The 12,063-nt window shown below is 39.1% G+C and overlaps 1 protein-coding gene across 3 annotated transcripts in view; it reads right to left on the reverse strand.

The window, feature by feature from the left end:
* Smap1 (small ArfGAP 1) overlaps window positions 1–12,057 on the reverse strand; it is an 82,401-nt gene extending 70,344 nt beyond the window's left edge. For all 3 annotated transcript variants that reach the window (XM_055606051.1, XM_055606068.1, XM_055606060.1), the window contains exon 1: window positions 11,885–12,057. In XM_055606051.1, coding sequence (XP_055462026.1) covers window positions 11,885–12,002 — 118 coding nt within the window. In that variant the 5' untranslated portion in view covers window positions 12,003–12,057. The remainder of the gene's footprint in view (window positions 1–11,884) is intronic.
* Between the last annotated feature and the right edge of the window lie 6 nt (window positions 12,058–12,063).

Consider the following 12,063-nt stretch of genomic DNA (forward strand, 5'->3'; position numbering starts at 1 on the left):
TATTAACAAAGCAATAATTCATTTTGGCAAAACAGCCATGAGAATCAAGAAATCTTTCCAAATCTATAATACAGGGATTCTTTGCACATACAAGGCATTACAAATTAATTGTTTTACACTCCTTGAGTTATTAGTATGTTAAACAGGCTACAGCAAGTACATGATTAAGAAACATATGATCTGCCTTCCAGACAGTCAAGGATAAAGATAACAACAGTCCTGTCTTCAAACAGCATACAAAATCAGAAGAGAAGCTCAAGGATGGGCGACTACATGTGAAAGCACCAGGCTGACCTCTCATGTTCTGAATTTCTAGAAAATAGTGATTTCTAAGTCCTGGGAAGTCAACCATTCAATTCACACCAAAATTCTAGTAACACAGAACCAAAAAGCTGTTCAGCCCCATAGCTCCTAGGAGTAAACAGTATTTCTTTACATATTCTGAGCTAAAATTCTTATCATGTTTTCTCCAGGACTGACTTGCCTTATTTTTTTTCCTTTTGAAAAATTTTTTAATTTTAGTAAAATTAAATTTACACACTTTTTTATCTTTATAGAACATATTTTTGTATCAAAAAAAAAAAAAAAAAAAAAAAAAAAAACTTTGCCTACCTAAAGGGCCCAAAGATTTTCTCTCATGTTCACTTCTAAAAGTTTTATAGTTTTAGGTCTCAAATTTAGTTTTATGATCCATTTTAATTTTTATCATATTATAAAGTTCAAAGTACATTTTGTTGCTACTATGTGAAAAGATTATTTTTGTCCCTACTGAGTTACCTTGTCACTTCTATCACTTTAGTTAAGAGACCACAATGAGTATATTTCCAGATTATCACTTCTCTATATCTATCTTGACACCAACACCACAGTCTTGACAACAGCTAGGAAGTCAAACTACCAAGAGTTTTTTCCCTTTCAAAATATTTTTTTATATTTATGAAGAGTTCTTTGTATTTTTTTTTATAATCAACTTCTTTTGTTTTAAATCCTAAAACAAACAAACAAAACCATGCTTTTGACTAAGATGATCATGTTGGCTCTAGAGATTAGGACTGTCATCCTTAAAAAAAAGTCTTATAATCCATGTACATGGTTTATGTATTTATTATTTTGTAACAATCTCTAGTAGTTTTCAGAGTATAAGCTTTGCACGTTTTATTAAATTCATCCTAAAATTTTTATACTATATGCCACCATCAATAGAAAATTTTCTACTTCAAAATATTTGTTGCTACTATATATGTTTAATTTTTCTGTATTTACTTTGATTCCTAAAACCTGAATAAACTCAATTCTTGGTTCTAATGGTTCTTTTTAATAAATTCTTGGAGTTTTCTACATAAGTATGAACACTGCAAAGACAGTGTGAAATAACTTTTTCAATGTATATACTTTTCAAGTGATTGCTGTAAGAATGACTGGTTTTAACTATATTCATTACTGTTCTACGCCATTTTAAATACACCTAAAGCAGTACCTTTTATTAAAAAAAAAAAAAAAAAACCTAAGTTCAAAAGCCAGGTGCCATGGTGTATGACTGCAAAACAAGAAGTGGATGTGCCAGTGATCACTTTATATCAATAAATGTGCTCTGTTGGTTTTCTGATACCATCACCATTCTACACCACAAGTAATTTTCAAAGGCACAAATATATGAGCTAAACACATTGACACTAAACTCTAAGTCTTAGGGATTTTCTTATATCAGAAGATAAAATTATCCTGGATATTATTTCCCACAGAATTTGTCTTATTTCTTTTTAATCTGGAGCCTGAGCTTATCCCTAATCTTTGAAATATTCACTTTACAAAAGATCAAGATCAGACATCCAAAGTTCTATCATCAATCACTCCTAAAGCAATCACCTAGAGCTCTTGTGAAACAGAGGCTAAAAATTGGTTGAGTAGGCAGAGAACAGACTATGAAAGTTTGCTACAAAGTCTTTCTTTTTCTTTGCAGCACTCAAAATCCTCACATTTACCATTCAACATATGTGAACATAATGCTAGCACATGATTCAAATCGCTTTATATAAAGTTTAAATAAAATAAAATTTTAAAGTTTAAAAAAATAAAATTTTAAATAAATTCTCTAACATTGCAACTAAATGCTATGGTAGTTAAATACAGCTCTAGTTAATACTTCAAGTAGAAAATACTGATATTAATAAATACACATGGTCTGGATATTAACCTATGAACATTTTCTTTAAAATTTAGAGTAAAAGAAGGTCTTGTAGGGCCAGCAAGATGACTCAGGAGTAAAGGCACTTGCCACCAAATGAAATCAGAAGAGAAGCTCAAGGATGGGCGACTACATGTGAAAGCACCAGGCTGACCTCTCATGTTCTGAATTTCTAGAAAATAGTGATTTCTAAGTCCTGGGAAGTCAGGCATTCAATTCATAACAAAAATTCTAGTAACACAGAAGCAAAAAATTTGTACAGCTCCATAGCTCTTTGGAGTTGACAGTATTTCTTTACATACTCTGAACAAAAGTTCTCAGAATGACCTAAATTCAATTCCAAGACACACGCAGTGGAAAGAAGTAACCAATTTGTGTAAGTTGTCCTCCGATCTCTCCATGTGTATCATGGCATGTATACATACGCATGTTCACACACGCACACACACTGAATTTTAAGGGGGGGGATGTGTTAGCAAGACGGTTCAGCAGGTAAAGGTGCTTACCCCTGATGCCTGACACTGAGTTTATTAACACAAATCCCACAAACTTATGTAAAGGTGAAAAGAGATAACCACCAACCAAAGCATCCTCTGACCACCACACAGCTACCTCAGCACATTACACAGGTACATACACACACAAACATAGCACTCATATGCACAACAATAACTAATAAATAATTTTAAAGAAGGTGTTTTTCAGGAGACTAGGGAGATGACTCATTAAGAGGTCTTGATTTGTAAAAATGTAGACCTGAGTTCAAAATCCCAGCACTTACATAAAAAGCTGGGTATGGTTGTGTGCTTGTAAGTAGTACTGGGGAGACAAACAGGCAGATCAGGACTTTGCTGGCCAACCAGCCCAGCCTAAACAGCAAGAATCCTGTTCAGTGAGAAAACATGTCTCCAGGGCATAAAGCAGAAAAAGCTTAAAGAAGGCACTAACATCCTCTTTTGGCTTCTATGTCCACAAAGATGTATACACCTGCACACTTAGAAACATACACCACAACAGACACACCTACACAAAATAATAAAAATAAAGCTACTTTATCATCTGAATGTATACCTCTAGACTAAATTGGTGCCATTAAAAATAATAATAATAAGGAACTGGAAAGATGGCCCAGCAGTTAAGAACACTTGATACTCCTGTAGAGGAGTGGGATTCAGCTCTTAGCATGCATAGCTCATAACTGTCTATGACGCCAAGGAAGCAGATCCAATCCCCTTCCCATGCACTCATGAGTTCAAATCACTAATAGCCACATAAAAAGCCAGGTACAGCAGAGCTGCCTCTAATTCCAGCTAGTCTAACCTATTGGCAAGCTCCAGAGTCAGGGAGATATCCTGTCTCAAAAACTAAGATGAAGAACTATTAAAGACAAAAGACAGCTACCTCTGACCTCACCACCACCACCCTGCCTGACTGTCCACCTCCCTCTTCCCCCCTTCCTTCCCCCCCCCCTTCACACACACACACACAAAACATCCAATCTAAAGACATAGGACAGTTTAGACCTAGTATGGACTACATGAAACCGTGTGTGTGTGTGTGTGTGTGTGTGTGTGCACGCAATGTGAGTGTGTGCGCGCAATGTGAGTGTGTGCGCGCACACACACGTGTGCACATGTGTTTTAAGTACAAAAGTTTGACATAGCCTCAACTTCAATTACTGTAAGCCTTCAAGAATGTGTTAATTACAAGCAAATACTAACAGATGTTACACAAGGTGTAGTTTCAAGAAAGACAGAGACCATAGAGGAGCAGAAGGGTCAAGGGGGACAGGGACAAGCAGACACTACTATGTCAGAGGCAAAGCTAGAACTCAAATCTAGCTTTGTCAATCTAACTTTCTTTCAACTTCCATCACTGTACAAATAAAAAAAAAAAAAAATCCAGGAAGATGACAAGTACTTAACTGGAAACATAACTTTAAAAAATAAAACAAGTCATAAGGAAGGCAAAAGAGTAAAGCATTTGTCTACACGTTAAACAATTTATAAAATAAAGGTAATGATCAAACAAAAGTCCCAGTTAGTTAAAATTTTATTTTAAAGCTATGGCAAAGTTTTACTATGTGCAAAGATATAAATGAAAATGAAGACACTTTCTACTTTGGCCATAATCTGTGAAATAATTTCTGATGATGTGATTTCAATAATAATCCTTTACATCACTTATAAATTGTCAACCACAAAAAATGTGGTTTATCCATCATCTCATCACTTGCAACGTTGAGAGGAAAGATGTTAGGGCCAGATCTTCTGGGTCTAAATCCTGATTCTTGTTCACATTCCTATTATCCCGAGCCTCTGGGCTGTATTCTTGCTAACAAACTAGGCCACAGAGCCAGTGAAGATACGTGAAGACTTCAACATGCCCTGTATGATATATACTGGAACATATGTATTACCAATTATGGTGGGAGATCTCTAAGATCACCCTCAGGTTCAGCAATTTGCTAGAAAACTCAAGAGAGTTCAGCATGGAGTTATATTTGATGCTGCTATGGCTTACCACAGGAAAAAAAAGAGAGAGAGAGAGAGAGAGCAAGCACAATCAGCAAAGGACATCAAGAGCAAGGAGTTTTCTTCTACTGGGATTACACTGGCAACAACTATTGTAGCAGTGGGCTCTAACAACACTAGAGATTCAGTGCCTAAGGCACTGTTGGTTCTAGCCAAGCAGACACTGCTGTCCTGTATATATGCAAACAAAAAACTACTTGGGGGAATGTATTCAGCAAAAACTATGTTTTTACACAAATATTCTGGGAACAGTAAGAGACTCAGTACTTCACATAGTGAGACCACCCCTAAATCCTAGTTCTCTGTTGCCAGGCAAGAACAGACTGTGTAAATCAGGCAACTCTTCTGCACAGCAGCAGATTAGGAGAGCCTTAGAGCTCTATGCACCTGCTCCCTATTTTGATTTCCAGGTCCTAAAAAAAGATCTCAAATATAGTAGTCACCTAAACCCTTTTCCAATAACATAAAAAAAAAAAAAAAAAAAAAAAGCCCCAGCTCTACCACTTCTTGGCTATATATAAGTGGTGGAATTACTTAGGTTCTAAACTGTTTCCTCTTCAATAAATAAGATGAAAGGCGCATCCACTTCAAAGGCTGATCTGAGAAGTAATATATCTAAAGCATGTACAGCATCTCTTAGAAGAAACATTATACAATTTGTATAATATACATGTACTGTTTTATTTTTTAACTTTACCTAAGTTATACTGGAGCTAACTCACCTCTAAACATGCCATGAATCTGCCAGCCTATCACAGATTTGACATTAACTGATAAGGGTCTCACGTCTATTAAGATCTTTAACTAGCTTATAGACCACACTTAAAAACCTTTAACAGGAACAACAGTATTTAGAATGGTACTTAATCTTCGTAACAGTGTGCTATGGTTTGGATGTAGTCCATCCATCAAGGATTCTTTCTGAAAGCTTAGTCCTCAATGTGAAGAGAGGTGGTGGATCCTTACAGACATGAAATCTCTGAGCTGCGGAGGTAGCTCACGCACACAAACACGATGGCCTGAATTTCATCCCTAGCACACATGTAAAAAGCCAGTGTGGTGGTGTGTGCTTATTTAGCACTGAAGAGGTGCAGACAGGTGAATCCCTACAGCTGACTTTGCCTCTCCAAATGTGCAAGCCCCAGAGGTCAGTCTCAAAAAACAAAGCAGATGGCTCCTGAAGATGACACCCAAAGTTGACCTCTGACTGCCACACACAAATGCACAGACATATACATATTCAACACAGAAAAGAAATGAACCTTTATAGTAAGTGATTAGGTCACTGGGAGTGCTCCCCTCCCCTTCAAAGGCAGTTCTCACCAGCTCTCGATTAGTTCCTGTAAGAGTGAGTTGTTCTAATAAGAGCAAACCTAAATCCTCCCACTCCGGCTTCCTGTCTAGGTGATCTTGCCCTATACGCTATTATGCACCATATTTGATAGAGATAAGGGGGCCCTGCCCACAGCCTCTCAAGCTATGTGCTCTTTCCTTTAAATATTGAACCTCAAATATTTGGTAATAGCAGCAGAAAATTAACAAAGCCCAGAAAACACTGACCTGACACAAAATTGTACCTATTAAATAAATTCTTCAAAGTCAGGAGAGAGGACAATCTATTTTTCTCAGAATGCAACTTAAAGAAAACACCTCTAAGTCTCTTTGATCTTCATTAAGAAAACACTGAACACTAAGAAAAAAATGGCTATATTCTATCCAGCAAAAGATCACTAGTAGTGGTACCATTAGCAGTAAAGAAAACAAGCTTGAGTTTAATTAGAACACCAAATATTTTACAGTCTTAGTGACAACTAGGGTTCAAGTTCTTTAAAGGTCAGTGAGGTTTACATTTCAGTTTGGGAAGGGTTCAAATTCTTCAAGGATCGTGTGTGTGTGTGTGTTAGAATGTGAGTGTGCATAAGAAAGTATGCAAGAGACTGTAAGAGTGCAAGTGCGTGAATAGGAAAATTCATGTGAGTGTGTGAGAGTGTGTGTGAGTGTATGAGAGTGTGTGAGAGTGTGTGTGTGAGTGTCTGTGAGTGTGTGTGTGTCTTTGAGAGAGTGGGCGGGTATGTGTGTGAGAATGTGTGGGTGCGTTTTACAAAAAAAAAAAGCTACTGAAATGTAATTCTCCATCGATGAAGTCAAATAATAAAAGAATATTGTAAATAATTGTGAGGGGCAAAAAGTTAGGAGGAAAAAAGTTCAAGTTTTAAAATAATGTCAGAGAGAGGCCAGTGGTTTCCATTCCAGCTCTGCTCCAAGGGATCTGCACAGAGAAAGCCTCAAGATCAGCAGAATCCTAAAAACAACACATCCACAAAGACTAAGATTCAGCGTTTGAAGGAACTTTCAGATTGACAACTTTTTTAAATGAAATATAATCACACACCTGTGTATATAAATTAATTCTGTAAGCATAAACATCAGCTTCTTAGGTAAACTTTTCAGTAAAAGTTCCTTTTACTGAACTTTAGAGGAGTTGTCTCTAGCAAGTCAAAAATAACAAACACACTAAGCATGTTCTCTAAGCCCTGGTTAACTCTTTCAAGCAAATGGGCTCAGCTGCTTGTACTCTCTGAAGAGATTAGAAAGTGAAAGGACTCCGCAAAACACAAGGTGTCTGAACAGATTAGATCCAGCCAATTACAAGCACATCAAAAGCACAAGTGTACCATGAGGCATGCCTCTATAGCAGAAACAACTGACAAAACTGTAACAGACAGGATCTCAGTCTTCCCACCTACTCACCCATTGTTGAGAGGGAAAACAACCATGGCAGTCAGGCAACAGCAACAAGGGAAGAAAGGGCGGCCTTGCAAGTGAAACTCCAGAAACGACTCCTGAGTTTTACTTCCTGCAGTTCTTTCAATGATTCCTTAAGTCCCTAATGAAAAAGAGATACAGTTGCTCTGTTCCCTGCTCTACTCCCTGGCGCCTAAAGTGGCATTACATGAAGCACCATCCTCTCACCCTCATCCTTTGACTACTAGTAAACATCACCTCACTCAGTAACTCCCCTACCATCTCTACCACATCCGATCACAGTTAAAGACAGCTCACCAAAATAAAATGGCCATACAGAAACCACTTCTACCTTTCATATACCATACCCTGTGTATAGACAGCTGTGCCCTTTGATTCTTGCTCTAGCTAGTGAAAGCCCACCGTACCTTCAACTCACAAGTCTATTGTGAGTCACAGGGTTACTCCAAATGCTACTCCCTTTTACAGATGTACTCTCATTCACACAACCAGCTCCTGTCACTGACTCTGTGCTCATCCTCCCATTTATTAACACAAACAAAACATATTTGTTGAATTCCATTTACCTACCAAATGTCATTCACAGTGCTTAGGGTTGAGGAAACTACTCTGAGCAAGATGAACAAGATCTCCTTCAAAACTGTAATTCAATGAAAATATGGAGTGCCCAATCGTTACTTCAGTATTGTCTAATTATAACTGTGGTAAGTAATATTTAGGACAGTGTCTCAATTGTACAAATAAAAGCTTAACACAGTCTGGGAGGATGAAGAGAAGCTACTTCCCTCAAAAGAACATTTAAGCAAAATGTAAAAACAGGAAAAGCTGAACAACAAAAAGCCAGAAGGCTCGTGGATAGGACTACTGCAAGCACTCTAGGAATCAACAAGAGTCAGTGAGCAAAGGTCAGGGACAGAGCTAGAAAGAAACAGAAGGCTGCTTCTTATAGCTGCTGCTCTTACACTTAGCACACTTTCAGAATCATTTGTTGACGAATATTCAGTCTCCATTAAACACACTTCTTTCAGCCTTATAAATGTTTCTGTCCCAAATCTAATCCAGTGCTCAACTGTCCTCAAGACCTGTGGAATAAAGAAGTGTTGATTTAAGCAAGCTGTGTGCCCTCTGAATACTAAACTTACAGAGCAATAGAATCATTTTCAATCTGAGTTTTATATATTTAAAATAATCAGAACCAGTATTACTTATGGACAAAGCTTTAAATTCTGAAAACTAAATTTAAGATGGCAAAGGAACTTCATCTCCTCACAACCCATACTGCCATCAATTAATAACCATGAGAACTGCTTTTAACCTCCTAGAACCAGAGACAGCAGAGATGGGCAGCTCCATCTGGCATTTCTAACTTTCCAGTTGTAGTATTGATGAACAGGATCAGCAGCAGGAACCAGCACCTGTGCCATCATGTCCTCCTTCCTTACTAATACTATCAGTACCGGAAATACAAGCTGGTGACTAAGAAAATGTCAAAATCCAACTGACATGCCTCTGTCAGTTACCATAAGGTAACAGAACAGGGTGACCATTAACCCTAAGCTTTAGTTTAGGTACATGTTCTCAAAGAATAAGGGGAAACATTTTTTGAAAGTTAAAAAGGGGGGGGGGGAGGAAGAGGCTGGCATCAGGCTATAAAGTGATTAAATAAAAAAAAGTAAAAAAAAAAACAAAAAAAAAACAAAACAGAATTAACTAGGAAATAGTTTCAAGACAGACTAAAAGTTCAGTGAGGGAAGCATGGGTACATACACAGAATGGACCCTCTCAGTAACTGATCTGTAAGATCCTCATCATGTCTTTAATGAGTACATTTAATCAGACCTTTACCACCTACATATATTACAGTTATTGACATCTATAACAACAGATCCAAAATCATACAAAAAGCCAAGGATTCTACTATAAGAATAAACCATAATGGGCTTGCCCATACCAAAGGCACAAAAACTTTACAAAAATATATAAAGTTATTCAGTGTGCCTCAATGCATACTCAGGAGGCAGGGATGGGAAAAATCCAAAGACTGAGGCTAACCAGGACCACAGACCCATCTCAAAAAAAGAAGAGGAGGAGGAGAGAGAGGAAGGAAGAGGAAGAAAAAGGAGAGGGATTTAGCAGTGGAAAAATGCTTGCCTACTCTGTAGAAATCACTGGTGTTTGATCCCACAGTAAGGACACACACATCTCAGACACTCCTATAAAAGAGAGCCTAATTAAAGTAAGAAATGGCTGTACCAGTGAATATTTCTTGAAATAGCAAATAAAACAATAAATTACAAAAATATTTTAACATTATTCTAGGTTTAATAGAAAAAAATAATAATCTTCCTAAATCATGACCACAGATTTCACAACTTTCAAGTTGTACCCTTGAGCTCCTGGTACTAGTCTATCCCACTTTCTCCACTTCTCAAGAAAAAAGGAAAAATTGTTTAAGCGACTAAACAAAACCAAAATGAAAGGGCATTCATTCAACATATATGGCCTGACTTCAGTGTTACACAGTAGCGTAGTGTAACACTGTGGCCCACGCTTCAGAAGTAAAACTTCTTTACCTAATTAAAGAAGAATGTGATTTTCCTTCTCTCGCCCAAAAACAGGAAATAAAAAAAAATGTAAACACATTTAGTGAAAATATGATTTTCTGCAATGCTTTTTTCGAGAAAGAAATTTGAAATTTTTGAAATTACTTCTATACCTAAAAGAAATTACTGACTTAGTTAATTTTTTTTAAGAATGTGTATGGGCCTTCATGTGCCTGTGAAAAACCGGCATGCCTGGGGCCAGGAGAGGGCACAGATCTGCTGTACCTGGAGTTAAGAGTCAGCTGCCATGTGGGTGATGGGAATCAAGCCCACGTCCTCTGGAAGAGCAGCCAATGCTCTGAACCTATAGCCATCCCTCCAGCACTGAATCACTTACTCTTTAATCACAGCTTTCACATTTACCAGCATCTTTACTTAACTATGCTATGACTCAAGATGATAAAATGTAAATTAACTGTAGCCTGTTTCTTTTTCTTAGGTTCTGGCAACCCATTTCTGAGTGTTTTACAAGTAAAGAGATAAGCAAGTAAATGAGCTTCAATGCAGAACAGCATTTCTAAATAACCACAGCAGAATCAAGTAGCAAGCGAGTAAATAAACATTACTACAAAGATCAGCCATGCCTTGCCTAAGGATCACACAGGATAACTATACAGTTGACTCAGTCAAGTTACTATAATATTCAAGAGTGCTTCGTAAAATTTCTAATTAAAGTACGTACATGTGATTCTTCCAGTACGCCAATACCTGCTGTGACAGAGATAATGCTGATGTCATAGACTCAATTTATTCAAATACCACCAGCCTACTGCCTAGTGCTGAGAGAAAACAGTAAAACCCCAAGAAAAGTATGTTAAGTAGTACAGAAATGTTAAGCAGCATTCCCAATGATTGTCCCAGCTCTGAGCAACTACCTATTCCCCAGAGAATAATCAAACAAATGTACTTCCAATTAAATATTTTCCTAATATACGAGTTTTGTTTAATCTTCAACATGCCTCTCCATGATATTACTTGCAAGACACTGAAAATAAATCACATCTCCAAACAAAACATTACCAGCTAAAAATAGTGCATCTATTTCAAAGGCTCGAGCAGAGACCTCCAACTGAACTAAAATTAGTGCGGCTTTTTCATCTCTGTATCTTTAAAATGGACCTTCCACATTTAGGAAGCGGACAAACCAGCATCCACATATTCTCCAATGGGTCGTCTGGGAGAAGCTAACGACTGAACTGTGCATGAACATTAGCCCACTTTCCACACAACACATGCAACCAAATTCCTCTTCACTGTTAACATCCTGAGTAGAAAATACATGTATGTGTAGATGTCATACAGGGCTACAAACAACGAAGAACCTTTCTCCATTACTTTAGGCAGTGACATTTCACATCACCCCCAAAACACACCGTCCTTTTTATTTTTTTTTCTTTTTTCAGAAACAGAAGTAAACGCCCTGTGCAAAGGCTGTCAGGTGGGCAGGCAGGTAGGGCTCCATCTGGGACACCGCACCACTGGGGAAAGGGAGGACGCGGTCACGCGGGAGGGTCGGGGAGCCGGGAGTCGGGGACCTAAGGGCGGCTCCACCCACGGAGCAACTGAGGCTGAGGCAGGAGGACTCCCCTTAGCCCCCTCCATCAGCACCGCCCCGCCGGCGCCCCGAGGCGGTGGCGGCGCCGCGAGCCCTGCTCGGAGCCGCAGGCTGAGGCGGCGACCCCGGCCGGGGCCGGAGCCGGAGGCCGCTCGCCCGCCCGTCAGGGCCGGCGCGGAGGGTGGGAAGGTCACGGCGGCGGGAGGTCCCTGGCCGAGCGGCCACCGAGCCCGCGCGCTACCTTTGGCCTCGCAGTCGGCGCAGTACTTGTTGTCCTCCTCCCTCAGCAGTTTGGACAGGATGAGCTGGTGCTGCTCGTTCAGCTTCTGAGCCTTCTCCCGACACGAGCGCGTCGCCATGTCGGCGGCGGGGCGGCGGGCCGGGACGCGGGGCGGACGGCGCTGGCGGAGCCGGCCGGGC

Source organism: Psammomys obesus, unplaced genomic scaffold (genome assembly GCF_907164565.1).
Source record: "Psammomys obesus unplaced genomic scaffold, mPsaObe1.curated_primary_1811, whole genome shotgun sequence".
Taxonomy (NCBI): Eukaryota; Metazoa; Chordata; class Mammalia; order Rodentia; family Muridae; genus Psammomys; species Psammomys obesus.